The sequence below is a fragment of the Pseudophryne corroboree genome, chromosome 7, assembly GCF_028390025.1.
Source record: "Pseudophryne corroboree isolate aPseCor3 chromosome 7, aPseCor3.hap2, whole genome shotgun sequence".
Lineage (NCBI taxonomy): Eukaryota > Metazoa > Chordata > Amphibia > Anura > Myobatrachidae > Pseudophryne > Pseudophryne corroboree.
The window spans coordinates 332274274-332293303 of NC_086450.1; the positions used below are offsets into that span (position 1 = coordinate 332274274).

Below are 19030 nucleotides of genomic sequence, written 5' to 3' on the forward strand. Positions count from 1 at the left end.
CGTCGTAGGAACCAACTGTGACTTCGGGATATTGAGAATCCAGCCGTGTTGCTGTAACACCTTCAAAGACAGAGACACGCTGTCCAGTAATTTCTCCCGAGATCTCGCTTTTATGAGGAGATCGTCCAAGTATGGGATAATTGTGACCCCTCGCTTGCGCAGGAGCACCATCATTTCCACCATTACCTTGGTGAAAATCCTCGGGGCCGTTGAAAGCCCAAACGGCAACGTCTGAAATTGGTAATGACAATCTTGTACAGCAAATCTCAGGAACGCCTGATGAGGAGGAAATATTAGAACATGAAGGTATGCATCCTTTATGTCCAGGGAAACCATAAAATTCCCCCCTTCCAGGTTGGCGATGACCGCCCTGAGCGATTCCATCTTGAATTTGAACCTTTTCAAGTATAGGTCCAGGGTCTGACCGAACCGTCCAGTTTCGGAACCACAAACAGGGTTGAGTAATAACCCTTTCCTTGCTGCAGTAGAGGAACCTTGACCACTACCTGTTGAAGATACAATTTTTGTATTGCATTCAACACTAACTCCCTCTCTGAGGGAGCCGCAGGTATAGCCGATTTGAAAAACCGGCGAGGAAGCACCTCTTCGAATTCCAGCTTGTATCCCTGAGAAACAATTTCTATTTCCCAGGGATCCACCTGTGAATGAACCCAGATGTGGCTGAAAAGTCGAAGACGTGCCCCCACTTGAGCGGACTCCCCCAGGGAAGCCCCAGCGTCATGCGGTGGATTTTGCAGAGGCAGGGGAGGACTTCTGTTCCTGGGAACTAGCTGTGTGCAGCTTTTTTTCCTCTGCCCTTACCTCTGGCAAGAAAGGATGATCCTCGTACTCTTTTGCTTTTATTCGAACGAAAGGACTGCATTTGATAATGAGGCGCTTTCTTAGGCTGTGAGGGAACATAAGGCAAAAAATTAGATTTACCTGCCGTAGCTGTGGAGACGAGGTCCGAGAGGCCTTCTCCAAATAACTCCTCACCTTTGTAAGGCAAAGACTCCATATGCCTCTTTGAGTCGGCATCACCCGTCCACTGTCGGGTCCATAAGACTCGCCTAGCAGAAACAGACATAGCGTTTATTCTGGAACTTAGCAAACAAATGTCTCTTTGAGCATCCCTCATATATAATGCAGCATCTTTTATATGCCCTAGGGTCATTAAAATGGTATCCTTATCTAGGGTCTCAATTTCCGTAGATAAGGAGTCTGTCCATGCTGCGACAGCACTACAAACCCAGGCCGACGCCATTGCCGGTCTAAGAATTGTACCTGAATGTGTGTAAATGGACACTTCATGGTAACCTTCTGTCTGCGATTAGCAGCATCCTTGAGGGTAGCCGTATCTTGGGATGGCAGCGCTATCTTCTTTGATAAACGTGTTAAAGCCTTGTCCACCTTAGGAGAAGACTCCCATCGTATCCTATCCGTTTGCGGGAAAGGATACGCCATAAGAATCCTTTTGGGAATCTGCAGCCTCTTGTCTGGAGATTCCCAAGCCTTTTCGCAAAGCTCGCTCAGCTCATACGAGGATGGAAAAGTGACCTCAGGCTTTTTCTCTTTATACATGTGTACCCTCTTGTCAGGGACAGGGGGTTCCTTTGTGATATGCAAAACATCTTTTATTGCAATAGTCATATATCGAATGCCCTTAGCCACTTTTGGCTGTAATTTTGCCTCCTCATAGTCGACACTGGAGTCTGAATCCGTGTCGGTATCTGTGTCCATTATTTGGGACAATGTGCGCTTCTAAGACCCGGAAGGTCCCGGTGACACAGGGACAAGCATGGTCTGACTACCTGACTGTTCCCTAGCCTCAGCCTTGTCTAATCTCTTGTGTAATAAATTTACACTAGCACTCAAGACATTCGACATCTCCATCCAGTCCGGTGTCGGCGCTGCCGAAGGAGATCTGACATTCATACACTCCCCCTCCTCCTTAGGTGAGCCTTCCACTTCATACATGTCGACACACGCGTACCGACACACCTCACACACACAGGGAAGCTCTTATCTGAAGACAGTTCCCCACCAGGCCCTTTGGAGAGACAGAGAGAGAGTATGCCAGCACACACCCCAGCGCTATATAACCCAGGCAAAACACAGAATGTTTCCCCAGTAGCGCTGAAATAACATGTTTTTCGCCAATTATGTGCCCCCCCTCTTGAAAAACCCACTGTCACCTCAGTAAGCAGGGGAGAGTCCGGGGAGCTTCCTCATAGCGCTGTGCTGTGCAGAAAAATGGCGCTGGTGAGTGCTGAGGGAGAAGCCCCGCCCCCTCGGCGGCGGGCTTCTGTCCCGCTCAAATTATTCAAAAATATGGCGGGGGCTCTTTATATACATGTACAGTGCCCAGCTGTACATGTATGTATGTGTTTATGCCATAATAGAGGTTTATATTGCTGCCCAGGGCGCCCCCCCTGCGCCCTTACAGTGACCGGAGTGTGTGAGGTGTATGGGAGCAATGGCTGTGCGTTACCTCAGTGAAGATCACGAAGTCTTCTGCCGCCTTTGAAGCCTTCTTACTTCTCATACTCACCCGGCTTCTATCTTCTGGCTCTGCGAGGAGGACGGCGGCCCGGCTCTGGGACGAACTCCAGGGTGAGACCAGTGTTCCGACTCCCTCTGGAGCTAATGGTGTCCAGTAGCCTAAGAAACAGGACCTTGAAACTCAGAGAAGTAGGGCTGTTTCTCTCTCCTCAGTCCCACGATGCAGGGAGTCTGTTGCCAGCAGTGCTCCCTGAAAATAAAAAACCTAATTAAAATACTTTCTTAGCAGGAAACTCAGGAGAGCTCCCTGCAGTGCACCCATCTCCTCTGGGCACAGTATCAAACTGAGGTCTGGAGGAGGGGCATAGAGGGAGGAGCCAGTGCACACCCAGAGTCAAAGTCTTTCTTAAAGTGCCCATGTCTCCAGCGGAGCCCGTCTATCCCCATGGTCCTTACGGAGTCCCAGCATCCTCTAGGACGTTAGAGAAAGGCAAGATATGTAATGAAACTCACAAATTATGTCTTTACTGGAGCACAGTTTATAGAAAAAGGTGTAACAAGACACCACAGCAGTGTATATTATGGGATTCATTGCTTAAAAATGCTGTCATATTTTGCATACTTGTAAAATGACAGATTTTGCTATTAAGGTGATGCAAAGATGGTGGTTGACCACAAGGCATTTGAACACATTCAAAATATGGGAGGCCAATATTAGTGTACTTATCAATTCTCTCTGCACGGGCACAATAAGATGGAACATGGTTCTTTTGGAATAAGAGTTTAACAGTATTCTTGTAGACAAAGGTTTTGGGGCGGGTCCACCAGATGAGGAAAACGGAACCCATATTTCCCAAATTCCTTCACCACAGTGGGGTGATGAAGCCATATATTCTGTGTATATTAATCTGGTAGCCACCATATACCAATCAAATTATAGGTGGACATCACTTTGCTACTTTATGTTCTTCGATAGGAGACAAAACAATATCAGGTGTCATGTAATTTCACCTATTAGTGACATACAACAGACAAAGAGGAAGGGGGATGCAAATCCCCACCCCCAAATTCCCTTCCGCACACTGAAAATTACCTGTAACCATCCCTGAACCTATCTGGTAATAAAATTCAGAGAATTAGTCACACGTTTGCAAACACATGTTTAGCTGCTGGCCACTTCACGGCTTCTCTGATACAGCAGTCCTAACACTACTTGATAGCAGTGCCCACATAGGGCCATGTAATTTGTCACAGCGGGCCTCATGAAAAAGGCTATTACTAAAACACTTCCAGACAGAGAGCTAACTTACCCGGGAGCCACCCCCAGGATCTCCCATTGGCACTACAAGGAACAGCATGCCTTCTAAATGCTGCTCCCATTCAATGCCTCTTGCACACAAGCAGACAAACAATTTGGAAGCTGCTCAATCATACCTGGAGGTAATTATATATCAGGTTCTGGAAGGGGGAGGGATCACAGACAAACAACAGACAAAGAGGAAGGGGGGTGCAAATCCCCACCCCCAAATTCCCTTCCGCACACTGAAAATTACCTGTAACCATCCCTGAACCATCCCTGAACCTACCTATTAGTGACATGCATGAAACTGTGACAGGGACACTTAGATGGGACTGATGGGAGTTGGATAGGTAGAGTTTAAAGTGAGACCTACAGAAGATCCAATCTGACAAGAGAAATTAATGACTAAGGGTGCGTACACCTTAGGCAATTTGCTCTATGGCCCTCATTCCGAGTTGTTCGCTCGCTAGCCGCTTATCGAAGCAGTGCACATGCTAAGCCGCCGCCCTCTGGGAGTGAATCTTAGCTTAGCAGAATTGCGAACGAAAGATTCGCAAAATTGCGAATAGACATTTCTTAGCAGTTTCTGAGTAGCTCGAGACTTACTCTGCCACTGCGATCAGTTCAGTCAGTTTCGTTCCTGGTTTGACGTCACAAACACACCCAGCGTTCGCACAGACACACCCGTTTCTCCAGCCACTCCCGCGTTTTTCCCAGAAACGGCAGCGTTTTTTCACACACTCCCATAAAAAGGCCAGTTTCCGCCCAGAAACACCCACTTCCTGTCAATCACACTACAATCACCAAAACGAAGAAAAAACCTCGTAATGCCGTGAGTAAAATACCTAACTTCTTAGCAAATTTACTTGGCGCAGCCGCAGTGCGAACATTGCGCATGCGCAGTTAGCGGAAAATCGCACCGATGCGAAGGAAAAGAACGAGCGAACAACTCGGAATGAGGGCCTATGAGCGATATCGCCAAGTGTTTCCCCTCCCGGGCCAGGCCACCTGATGGCGAGCATACACACTGTGCGATATCACTAATGATATCACACAGTGACCTTATGTCGCAGCCGGACGGAAAATGCAGTTTTGGATGATGAATCCAAATTGAGCTGTATGCACAGTCGACACTAAGGGCCGTTAACGACCCGCGGGGACGTGCATCGCTCATCGTCGGCAGCATACACACTTAACAATAAAGTCAACGACGTCAAAATAAGCGACGTCGTTAATTTATCGCTAAGTGTGTACCTACCTTAAATGAGGATGAATCACAGCTGGTTAATAAAGTCAATATGGAGAATATAGAGATGAATAAACACAGTGATGATGCTGGCCCAGGGCCGGTTCTGGGGCTCTGTGCGCCCCGGGCGGCAATAGGGGGCGTGGCTTCATACAGGGGGCGTGGTCATTTACGCCCCCTGTACAGACTGAAATGATGTGCGGTGCGCGATGACGTCATCGCGCACCGCACAGTAAAGGACCTCTCCACGAAGGGAAACTAGACGCGTACGCGTCGTTTCCCTTCACAGCGGCCAGCGGGGGGCAGCGGGCTGCGGGGGGCACAGCAGCAGCGGATCTTGCCCTGGTGCGGAGCCCTCCGGATGGCGCCCTGCGGAAGGCGGTGCCCCGGGCAAAAGTCCTGCTTGCCAGTGGCAAGATCCGCTACTGTGCTGGCCCCATCCATCTCAGAGTTTTGTGGGGAATATCAACTACTTAGCTCAAATAAGATATCCAGTAATTGTTTTTAATACACAGAAAACCCTCCCCATTGGTGGTCCGACACAGAATTGATGGGAAGCTTCTATGAGAAGATTGCGCCATCATATAAACTGTACAACCAATTGATGAATAATTGCTGAATAGGGTTTGGCACACATGCCGCCAAGGTTTGGAAAAGGTAAAAGAGGGGTAGAAGCAAGGTAATTTTATGTGCAATAATCTGGTCAGATCACCCTTACATCAACTCTAATTTATAAGCCTTCCAAAAAAATAAGATTTTACTCACCGGTAAATCTATTTCTCGTAGTCCGTAGTGGATGCTGGGGACTCCGTAAGGACCATGGGGAATAGACGGGCTCCGCAGGAGACTGGGCACTCTAAGAAAGATTTAGTACTACTGGTGTGCACTGGCTCCTCCCTCTATGCCCCTCCTCCAGACCTCAGTTAAGGAAACTGTGCCCGGAAGAGCTGATATTACAAGGAAAGAATTTTGGAATCCAGGGTAAGACTCATACCAGCCACACCAATCACACCATATAACTTGTGATAAACTTACCCAGTCAATAGTATGAACAACAACAGAGCATCAAACAATGGATGCCAACATAACATAACCCTTTATTAAGCAATAACTATATACACGTATTGCAGAAAGTCCGCACTTGGGACGGGCGCCCAGCATCCACTACGGACTACGAGAAATAGATTTACCGGTGAGTAAAATCTTATTTTCTCTAACGTCCTAGTGGATGCTGGGGACTCCGTAAGGACCATGGGGATTATACCAAAGCTCCCAAACGGACGGGAGAGTGCGGATGACTCTGCAGCACCAAATGGGCAAACACAAGGTCCTCCTCAGCCAGAATATCAAACTTGTAGAACTTAGCAAATGTGTTTGAACCCGACCAAGTAGCAGCTCGGCAAAGCTGTAATGCCGAGACCCCTCGGGCAGCCGCCCAAGAAGAGCCCACTTTCCTTGTGGAATGGGTTTTCACTGATTTTGGATGCGGCAATCCAGCCGCAGAATGAGCCTGCTGAATCGTGTTACAGATCCAGCGAGCAATGGTTTGCTTTGAAGCAGGAGCACCCAGCTTGCTGGATGCATACAGGATAAACAGCGAGTCAGTTTTTCTGACTCCAGCCATCCTGGCTACATAGATCTTCAAAGCCCTGACTACATCAAGCAACTTGGAATCCTCCAAGTCACGAGTAGCCGCAGGCACCACAATAGGTTGGTTCAAATGAAAAGATGACACCACCTTCGGCAGAAATTGCGGACGAGTCCGTAATTCTGCCCTGTCCACATGGAAAACCAGATAGGGGCTTTTACATGACAAAGCCGCCAATTCTGACACACGCCTAGCCGAAGCTAAGGCCAATAGCATGACCACCTTCCACGTGAGATACTTTAGCTCCACGGTCTTAAGTGGCTCAAACCAGTGGGATTTCAGGAAACCCAACACCACGTTGAGATCCCAAGGTGCCACTGGTGGCACAAAAGGGGGCTGAATATGCAGCACTCCCTTAACAAACGTCTGAACTTCAGGAAGAGAAGCCAGTTCCTTTTGATAGAAAATGGATAGGGCCGAAATCTGGACCTTTATGGACCCCAACTTCAAGCCCATAGTCACTCCAGACTGTAGGAAGTGCAGGAACCGGCCCAGCTGGAATTCCTCTGTAGGGGCCTTCCTGGCCTCACACCAGGCAACATATTTTCGCCATATACGGTGATAGTGTTTTGCTGTCACGTCCTTCCTAGCCTTTATCAGCGTAGGAATAACTTCATCCGGAATGCCTTTTTCCGCTAGGATCCTGCGTTCAACCGCCATGCCGTCAAACGCAGCCGCGGTAAGTCTTGGAACAGACAGGGCCCCTGTTGCAACAGGTCCTGTCTGAGAGGCAGAGGCCATGGGTCCTCTGTGAGCATTTCTTGCAGTTCCGGGTACCAAGTCCTTCTTGGCCAATCCGGAACAATGAGTATTGTTCTCACTCCTCTTTTTCTTACGATTCCCAGCACCTTGGGTATGAGAGGAAGAGGAGGAAACACATAGACCGACTGGAACACCCACGGTGTTACTAGTGCGTCCACAGCTATCGCCTGAGGGTCTCTTGACCTGGCGCAATACCTTTGTAGCTTTTTGTTGAGACGGGATGCAATCATGTCCACCTGTGGCAGTTCCCATCGATTTGTAATCTGAATGAAGACTTCGTGATGAAGTCCCCACTCTCCCGGGTGAAGGTCGTGCCTGCTGAGGAAGTCTGCTTCCCAGTTGTCCCCTCCCGGAATGAACACTGCTGACAGTGCTTGCACGTGATTCTCCGCCCAACGAAGAATCCTGGTGGCTTCCGCCATCGCCACTCTGCTTCTTGTGCCGCCCTGGCGGTTTACATGAGCCACTGCGGTGATGTTGTCTGACTGAATCAGCACCGGTTGGTTGCGAAGCAGAGGTTCCGCTTGACTCAGGGCGTTGTATATGGCCCTTAGCTCCAGGATATTTATGTGCAGACAAGCCTCCTGACTTGACCACAACCCTTGGAAGTTTCTTCCCTGAGTGACTGCCCCCCCATCCTCGGAGGCTCGCATCCGTGGTCACCAGGACCCAGTCCTGTATGCCGAACCTGCGGCCCTCGAGAAGGTGAGCACTCTGCAGCCACCACAGAAGAGACACCCTGGCCCTCGGGGACAGGGTGATCAACCGATGCATCTGAAGATGAGATCCGGACCACTTGTCCAACAGATCCCACTGAAAGATCCTCGCATGGAACCTGCCGAAGGGAATGGCTTCGTACGATGCCACCATCTTTCCCAGGACTCAACAGCACAGTGTTCCTGGCGCTGCAATTGTCGGATTCGGCAGCGGCTCTCTCAGGGGTACTGGGTCATTTACCCCAATATAGACAAAAAAATACAATATGAGAGTGCGCTTATCAAATCCGATGTAGATTTTATTTTTTTATAATAATAAAAAACTTTTTATTGTATCCATACAATTCTATATAATCTAATATCAGCCGGCCGGCTATATACAAAACTTATTTCCAATAAAAAATACTGACATAATTTTAAAACACAATTCCTTAAGTATTCATTATACAGAGTTCTTATCCACAACTCCAATCTATCTGCACAAGTCCATATATACGAAGATTATTTAGCAGCTTATTGCACCAATTGTATTAATTAGCAAACTCTTGAGCAGTTTCTGATGCCAAGTGAGTAGTTTAGTAATAATCTAAAACAACGCCTTCCTCACAGCTGAACAGTCCATTTAGGCAGTTCATATATATTTTGTTACAACTGTAACTATTGGAATTACTTTGTATCAAGTTGTTTGTATACCGTACAGAGTGCTTCTATTCTCCAGCTTGCAAGCATACATACGGCGTCCCTCCTGGTTAGTGTCTCTCGTCACTGTCCGTTAAACTTTGGAGGGGAATCACTTCATATGTCGCTCACCGTTTCTTATTCTCCCGGCGGCTAGCCGTGCGGCTGGAATATTTCCTCGTCAGCCTAACTGGAGATTTGTCGGACTTGTCAGCAGAGAAGGCATACACAGCCCCGCGCCTTCGGGGTATTTGCAATCACCGGCCAGTAGATATAAGATTGCTGCTGTCTGTATGAGTGTCTGACAGACGCGTTTCCCCGCCTACTCGAGAGCATCGGCGGCTTCCTCAGTGTCAATCTCTTTACTCTCTCTTGCTTCCTTTAAATAGCCATATGGATGATATACACATGTGCAACAAGACCATTTCACTGATTTTCTTTGCTTATTAACCCTATACCACCCCATTGATATATATTCATTTATCGCAAGATATGTATACCTGCAGCAAAATAATTATTTATTTAATTAATCATTTGATTTTTTTATTATTATTAGGGATCACAATTTAAATCGTAATACTGGAGTTATGTTCATATAAAAGAGCCACTATATATAATAATAATAATGATAATAATAATATTATAAAGTAAAAATTAATGAATAATAATACAAAATAATGATATAAATTAAACTAACCTAAGGCATGATGATTAATGACTAAAATTAATAAAAATAAATATAAATATAAATAAATATAAAAATAGAGACACGCATACATATAACCGGGATAACTACCTCTACCGAATCTTATGTGTTATGTATATTAATTTCATATATCGTTAACCAATCATACATATCACTATCACCCCAATACCTCTATTAAGGGACCGATATATTCACATAATAACCACTCAAAAAATAGTTATATTTTACTCATTACAAACATCATATTTTTCTGATATTCCTCCAAAAAAAGAACATTTTAAAGCACAGAGATACATAGTATTCTTCTTCCAATTTATGGTGAATATAATGAATTACTATATCGATGTGAACATGTAAATAATGTTTATTACATATTTAATTCAAAATTATATATCATGATTTTATAGATAATTAAAATTACTACTAAAAAAAAGTAACTGTCAGTCGTGTAACAATATACCCAGAAAAAGTAGTAATTTTAAGTCTTTTACAACAAGTGAGTCCTTTGCCATTAAAGATTTCATTAATTGCATGTCCACATATGTTATTTATTTAATTTCATGTCAATGTGGAAAACAATATATCGGACGAACTACAAGAACATTGCATGTAAGATATATGGAGCACAGGAGGAATATAATGAAAGGAGCAAAACACCCCCTATCAGACCATGTTATACAATGCCAAAAAGGGAGATGGGAAAATATAACTATGATAGGTATTGAACAAACAAAAATGACTAATAGAGGAGGAGACCGATTCAATAGGCTTCGTAGGCGAGAGGCCTATTGGATCTTTAGAATGGACACCATGGTCCCATTGGGCCTCAATGATACTGTAGAACTAAATGGGATATAGAGGGACATACATTATATGTGGTTCTCTTTTCATTGTATATAAAGTCCTAATGGCCCATTGATATCCAAAATTATCTATAAAATCATGATATATAATTTTGAATTAAATATGTAATAAACATTATTTACATGTTCACATCGATATAGTAATTCATTATATTCACCATAAATTGGAAGAAGAATACTATGTATCTCTGTGCTTTAAAATGTACTTTTTTTGGAGGAATATCAGAAAAATATGATGATGTTTGTAATGAGTAAAATATAACTATTTTTTGAGTGGTTATTATGTGAATATATCGGTCCCTTAATAGAGGTATTGGGGTGATAGTGATATGTATGATTGGTTAACGATATATGAAATTAATATACATAACACATAAGATTCGGTAGAGGTAGTTATCCCGGTTATATGTATGCGTGTCTCTATTTTTATATTTATTTATATTTATATTTATTTTTATTAATTTTAGTCATTAATCATCATGCCTTAGGTTAGTTTAATTTATATCATTATTTTGTATTATTATTCATTAATTTTTACTTTATAATATTATTATTATCATTATTATTATTATATATAGTGGCTCTTTTATATGAACATAACTCCAGTATTACGATTTAAATTGTGATCCCTAATAATAATAAAAAAATCAAATGATTAATTAAATAAATAATTATTTTGCTGCAGGTATACATATCTTGCGATAAATGAATATATATCAATGGGGTGGTATAGGGTTAATAAGCAAAGAAAATCAGTGAAATGGTCTTGTTGCACATGTGTATATCATCCATATGGCTATTTAAAGGAAGCAAGAGAGAGTAAAGAGATTGACACTGAGGAAGCCGCCGATGCTCTCGAGTAGGCGGGGAAACGCGTCTGTCAGACACTCTCATACAGACAGCAGCAATCTTATATCTACTGGCCGGTGATTGCAAATACCCCGAAGGCGCGGGGCTGTGTATGCCTTCTCTGCTGACAAGTCCGACAAATCTCCAGTTAGGCTGACGAGGAAATATTCCAGCCGCACGGCTAGCCGCCGGGAGAATAAGAAACGGTGAGCGACATATGAAGTGATTCCCCTCCAAAGTTTAACGGACAGTGACGAGAGACACTAACCAGGAGGGACGCCGTATGTATGCTTGCAAGCTGGAGAATAGAAGCACTCTGTACGGTATACAAACAACTTGATACAAAGTAATTCCAATAGTTACAGTTGTAACAAAATATATATGAACTGCCTAAATGGACTGTTCAGCTGTGAGGAAGGCGTTGTTTTAGATTATTACTAAACTACTCACTTGGCATCAGAAACTGCTCAAGAGTTTGCTAATTAATACAATTGGTGCAATAAGCTGCTAAATAATCTTCGTATATATGGACTTGTGCAGATAGATTGGAGTTGTGGATAAGAACTCTGTATAATGAATACTTAAGGAATTGTGTTTTAAAATTATGTCAGTATTTTTTATTGGAAATAAGTTTTGTATATAGCCGGCCGGCTGATATTAGATTATATAGAATTGTATGGATACAATAAAAAGTTTTTTATTATTATAAAAAAATAAAAAAATAAAATCTACATCGGATTTGATAAGCGCACTCTCATATTGTATTTTTTTCCCAGGACTCGCGTGCAGTGATGCACCGACACCTGTTTCGGTTTTAAGAGGTCTCTGACTAGAGTCACGAGCTCCTGAGCCTTCTCCGCCGGGAGAAACACCTTCTTCTGGTCTGTGTACAGAATCATGCCCAGAAAGGGCAGAAGCGTCGTAGGAATCAGCTGCGACTTTGGGATATTCAGAATCCAGCCATGCTGCTGCAACACTTTCTGAGAGTGTGCTACGCTGATCAGCAACTGCTCTCTGGACCTCGCCTTTATGAGGAGATCGTCCAAGTATGGGATAACTGTGACTCCTTGCTTTCTCAGGATCACCATCATTTCTGCCATTACCTTGGTAAATATTCTCGGTGCCGTGGAGAGCCCAAACGGCAACGTCTGAAATTGGTAATGACAGTCCTGTACCACAAATCTGAGGTACTCCTGATGAGGTGGATAAATGGGGACATGCAAGTAAGCATCCTTGATGTCCAGAGACACCATAAAATCCCCCTCTTCCAGGCTTGCAATGACCGCTCTGAGCGATTCCATTTTGAACTTGAATCTTTTCAGATAAATGTTCAGAGACTTTAAATTCAATATGGGTCTGACCGAACCGTCCGGTTTCGGTACCACAAACATTGTGGAATAGTATCCCCTTCCCTGTTGAAGGAGGGGAACCTTTACCATCACCTGCTGGAGATATAACTTGTGAATTGCCGCTAACACTACTTCCCTTTCCATGGGGGAATCAGGCAGGGCCGATTTGAGGTAACGGTGAGGGGGCATCACTTCGAATTCCAGCTTGTATCCCTGAGACACAATCTGTATAGCCCAGGGATCCACCTGTGAGCAAACCCACTGGTGGCTGAAATTTCGGAGACGCGCCCCCACCGCTCCTGGCTCCACCTGTGGAGCCCCAGCGTCATGCGGTGGATTTAGTGGAAGCCGGGGAGGACTTCTGTTCCTGGGAACTAGCTGTATGGTGCAGCTTCTTTCCTCTACCCCTGCCTCTGGCAAGAAAGGATGCACCTCTGACTTTCTTGCTTATTTGTGATCGAAAGGACTGCATTTGGTAATACGGTGCTTTCTTAGGCTGTGAGGGAATATATGGCAAAAAATTTGACTTCCCAGCCGTAGCTGTGGAAACTAGGTCCGAGAGACCGTCCCCAAACAATTGCTCACCCTTGTAAGGTAAAACCTCCATGTGCTTTTTGGAGTCGGCATCACCTGTCCATTGCCGAGTCCACAGGACCCTTCTGGCAGAAATTGACATTGCATTTATTCTAGAGCCCAGTAGGCAAATGTCCCTCTGGGCATCCCTCATATATAGGACAGTGTCTTTTATGTGCCCCAGGGTCAGTAAAATGGTATCCTTGTCTAAGGTATCCAGTTCCTCAGACAGATTATCTGTCCATGCTGCTACAGCACTACACATCCAGGCCGACGCAATCGCCGGCCTCAGTAGAGTACCGGAATGTGTATAAACAGACTTCAGGATACTTTCCTGCTTCCTATCGGCAGGATCCTTTAGGGAGGCCGTATCCTGTGACGGCAGGGCCACCTTCTTAGATAAGCGTGTCAGAGCTTTATCTACCCTAGGGGAGGATTCCCAGCGCATCCTGTCCGTTGACGGGAAAGGGTACGCCATAAGTAACCTTTTGGAAATCAGCACTTTCCTATCGGGGGAATCCCACGCTTTTTCACATAACTCATTTAACTCATGTGAAGGGGGAAAAGTCACCTCTTGCTTTTTCTACCCATACATATAAACCCTCTTGTCAGGGACAGGGTTTACCTCTGATATGTGCAATACATCCTTCATTGCTATAATCATGTAGCGGATGGCTTTAGCCATTTTAGGCTGCAATTTTGCATCATCGTCATCGACACTGGAGTCAGAATCCGTGTCGATATCTGTGTCAACAATTTTGGATAGTGGGCGCTTCTGAGACCCTGACGGCCTCTGCGCTGTAGGATTAGGCATGGGCTGAGACCCCGACTGTCCCAAGGCATCAGCTTTATCCAACCTTTTATGCAAGGAGTTTACATTATCATTTAACACCTTCCACATATCCATCCAATCAGGTGTCGGCACCGTCGGCGGAGACACACCATTCATCTGCACCTGCTCTGCCTCCACATAGCCCTCCTCGTCAAACATGTCAACACACGCGTACCGACACACCACACACACAGGGGATGCTCTATATGAGGAAAGGACCCCCACAAGGCCTTTTAGAGAGACAGAGAGAGAGTATGCCAGCACACACTCCAGCGCTATATGACCCAGGAATCACACAGTAACTTAGTGTTTTTACCCAGTAGCTGCTGTATATATGATTAATGCGCTAAATTTATATGCCCCCCCCTCTCTTTTTACCCTCTTTCTACCGTGAGTCTGCAGGGGAGAGCCTGGGGAGCTTCCTCTCAGCGGAGCTGTGGAGAGAAAATGGCGCTGGTGAGTGCTGAGGAAGAAGGCCCCGCCCCCTCAGCGGCGGGCTTCTGTCCCGCGATTTTGTGTAAAAATAATGGCGGGGGCTCATGCATAATACAGTGCCCAGCTGTATATATGCTGCTTTTTTGCCAGGAGGTAATCAATTGCTGCCCAGGGCGCCCCCCCCTGCGCCCTGCACCCTACAGTGACCGGAGTGTGTGGGTTAGTGTGGGCGCAATGGCGCACAGCTGCAGTGCTGTGTCCACGTAGCAGAGAGTCTGTTGCCAGCAGAAGCTCTCTGAACATAAAAAACCTAACTAAAATACTTTCTTATTAGCAAGCTCAGGAGAGCTCACTAAAATGCACCCAGCTCTGTCCGGGCACAGATTCTAACTGAGGTCTGGAGGAGGGGCATAGAGGGAGGAGCCAGTGCACACCAGTAGTACTAAATCTTTCTTAGAGTGCCCAGTCTCCTGCGGAGCCCGTCTATTCCCCATGGTCCTTACGGAGTCCCCAGCATCCACTAGGACGTTAGAGAAAATATATTGCTGGCTCTAAAGAGACTACAGAGTTGGGGGGGGTGTCTCATCTTATGCCTTGAGCTCAAACCGTGCGTATGTCATAATGTTTTTGTACAGTATAAGTTCTGCAGTGAGGGGGGATTCAGAGACAACAAAACATCCTTGGAAACCGTTACATTTTATATTTGTCTATACCTACTGCAACTCCATTGACAATAGCAGACAGCCTGATCTACAGTACACTGCCAGAGGCTCAATAACCATTGGAAAAAAAAATAGAAGGGAAATTGGGCACCCTTGGTGCCACTTGCTGTATTCCGAATGTCCAGCATGATACCATTCACCTAAACATATATAGAGGGACTGAAATATAATTTTCATATTCCTTTCAGACAGCTCCCAGTAAAACAAAAACACAGTCTGATAATAAAAAGATAGAAAAGGCAGCACTGCTGCCAGGGGATAAGATAACTAGCCCTTTAAAGTCTACTTAGCTATCATTTTTGTTGGCACTAATCACACATATATACATAATCACTTTTCTTTCTGAGATAACCTTGAAACAACCACTCTGTACAGAAATGATGAAGTAGTTGAAGGTTACACTTGGTAGCACAGTGTGCTCATTGTACATTTTTAGCCTCCTAAACTAGTATTAGAACCTTGAGTTTTCTTAATGCTTACATCATTTATATATCATATGTGCTGAGAAGTACTGTACTATGGATATAATATATCATGATCAGGAAGTGTGGTTCCCCTTTTTAATAAGAATTAATTATACAGTAAAGGTTATCCAATCAATCTGAATTAAGACCAACACGCAGGTAATAAATTAAAAATGAACATAAGCTATCTGATACGTGCATTGCACACAATGTATGCCTACAGTATATAGAACAGCACTATTTATAGCTGGCTTAGAAGGTCTGTGGCTCTTTAGCTATAAATGAATTAAATCAATCACTTTTGTAGTTCACCCAATAACTGGGCAGTCACAGGTCGTTTATAATGATTTCACTGACAGTCACATATCCTATATAATAAAAGGCTAACGCTGCTACTCACCTCTATGGGGGGAATTCAAGTGTTTTGCGCGCCAGCGGCCACTTGATGGTGCCTGACTGAGCAATTTAAGTGTTGCTCCGTTCGGATGTGCACAGCTGCCGGCGCTGACATTACTGGTATGTTTTTCTGTCACTTTGACGGGCTGGTAACTACAGGTTGAGTATCCCATATCCAAATATTCCGAAATACGGAATATTCCGAAATACGGACTTTTTGGAGTGAGAGTGAGATAGTGAAACCTTTGTTTTTTGATGGCTCAATGTACACAAACTTTGTTTAATACACAAAGTTATTAAAAATATTGTATTAAATGACCTTCAGGCTGTTAGTATAAGGTGTATATGAAACCTAAATGAATTGTGTGAATGTAGACACACTTTGTTTAATGCACAAAGTTATAAAAAATATTGGCTAAAATGACCTTCAGGCTGTGTGTATAAGGTGTATATGAAACATAAATGCATTCTGTGCTTAGATTTAGGTCCCATCACCATGATATATCATTATGGTATGCAATTATTCCAAAATACGGAAAAATCCCATATCCAAAATACCTCTGGTCCCAAGCATTTTGGATAAGGGATACTCAACCTGTAGTAATAATATAAATGTAACTAAGGGTCTGATTCAGAGATGGACGCAGTTGCTTTACGAAAATATACAAAAGCAGCAGGTGGCGCCTTAAGTAAATAGACACCTCCTGCATGCTGTGTGATCCACTACTGTGTCAGAGATAGGCAGCATCGGATCACTTGCATGACCATCGCCCATCTGAGTAACCTCCAGGTTATGCAGGATGGCTGGGTTGTTCACATTGCTGGGGCCAGGAAATCTGCATCCAAAGATGCAGACCCTTGTATCGCCACTCCACGAACAAAGCTGCCCACTCCACCCACCCCCAAACAGCCAAGTCTGTCAATCAGGCTGCCGCTCAGGGGGCATTGCATGAGACCAAGCAGGACCCGTCCTGCACCCATTCTCCTAATCAGGCCCTAAATCACATTTAAAATGTAATATTTCTTTGCTGTAAACCTATGCATAACAAAAATAATACTTGCCTAAATAATCAAGCAGAAGATAATACAGGTTGAGTATCTCATATCTAAATATTCCGAAATACGGAATATTCCGAAATACGGACTTTTTTGAGTGAGAGTGAGATAGTGAAACCTTTGTTTTCTGATGGCTCAATGTACACAAGCTTTGCTTAATACACAAAGTTATTAAAAATATTGTATTAAATGACCTTCAGGCTGTGTGTATAAGGTGTATATGAAACATAAATGAATTGTGTGAATGTACACACACTTTGTTTAATGCACAAAGTTATAAAAAATATGGTCTACAATGACCTTCAGACTGTGTGTATAAGGTGTATATGTAACATAAATGCATTCCGTGCTTAGATTTAGGTCCCATCACCATGATATCTCACTATGGTATGCAATTATTCCAAAATACGGAAAAATCCCATATCCAAAATACCTCTGGTCCCAAGCATTTTGGATAAGGGATACTCAACCTGTATTCCAAACAAAAATATATTTATTTATAGTCCTGCCTTAGAGGATTTTTGGAACTGTCCACCGATATGTACAACTGCTAGATAAACAGCTTGGCACAGGCTTAGTACTAAGTAAGATCCCATTAGGATAGAGGGTTCCAAAGATGTGGGGAGGCAGCTTCAGCAGCCTGGTAAGAAGGGAGTGTGTCTATACTGTACTGGAAAGTCAGGGTTGAACATTTTGAACATCATATAAAAATTATTTTTAAGCGTGCAATCATTCACACAATCTGTAACATACATTATATGCTTTACATCAGCTTCCAGAAACACACTTACCAAGTAAATAAGAAAGAGAAGAAGCTATAATAAGCCTTGCAATAATGGCACTCAGCTGAGTGGCATATTTAGTGTGGTGCACAGGAAATTTTTAGTCCTTAGTGTCAATTCAACTTCAGTCAGTGCCTGCGATCTATGTGCGCATGTGCAGCACTTAGAATATTTGAAAACGCACACCTATGGTGCTGAGAACAAAAATATGCAATTTAGGATTGAAATCAGGGCAATTAAGTACTCCGATGCTGGTGCACCAACAATGTTGCATGGCTCCCTTGAGATAAAAGTGGGCACAGTTATAACCCGCATAATTGCAGCAGTAGAAAAGGGGTATCATTGAACCCCATTACCAATTGTTATGACAACTGGTTAGAATGCTGTCTAGCCCACAGTTTTGTTCTCTGCAATATCTGCAGCCTGGCCCATGAGCAACATGTGTAGTGCTGCCTAAACGGCAATGACTAATTTAAAGCATATCTTCCTATAATAAGTGAACAATTGAATTAATTACCTAAGTGGGAATAGGAACCAGCAGCATTGACAGGAAACAACACCTCAGCTTCATTGGTTAGCACTTGTAATGATGTCCAGCAGCAAACCTGGGGTTTTTCTGAGCCTCCTACAAGAGTCCTGCAAATGATTAAAAAACAGACATTAGTAATACCCTATCCATCCAATTGGCGCCCCGTTATCGTTCATCGTTCATCTATCATCGCTTAAACATGCAAGTCAATTTGGACGATATAGATGTAATGTACTCTCATATCGTCCAAATTGACCATCGATATCGTCCAGTGTGAAGGCGAAAATCGACCACCGATAGTATCGTTGGGTGATATATCGTTGGTCGATTGCATCGCCCAGTGTGTAGGGCCTTTTAGGCCTTATCTTACAAGACCTGGACACAGCAAAAAACTTAGGTCTTTTTATTGTATGCGAATAAAGTATATACTTTTCAATAACAAAAACAGTGTGGATGGGACATCCCACAGAGGCTTGTTAAATATAACCAGGGCTGAGAGGAGAATTCTAGTGGCAATTGGGCTAATTATCTTAGGGTGTGCCCACCACACTGTGAGTACCAGGGTGTCACCTGCCGAACAGGGCTTAGTCACACCACCATATGGTGTAGCTGACCCTCCTGC

The 19030-nt window shown here is 44.1% G+C and overlaps 1 protein-coding gene across 5 annotated transcripts in view; it reads right to left on the minus strand.

Annotated features, from left to right (window-relative positions):
* The window catches only part of SNX29 (sorting nexin 29), a 1242095-nt gene that overhangs the window by 1066689 nt on the left and 156376 nt on the right, over window positions 1–19030 (minus strand). For all 5 annotated transcript variants that reach the window (XM_063934344.1, XM_063934341.1, XM_063934342.1 and 2 more), the window contains one exon: window positions 18397–18515. In XM_063934344.1, the coding sequence (XP_063790414.1) occupies window positions 18397–18515 (119 nt within the window). The remainder of the gene's footprint in view (window positions 1–18396; window positions 18516–19030) is intronic.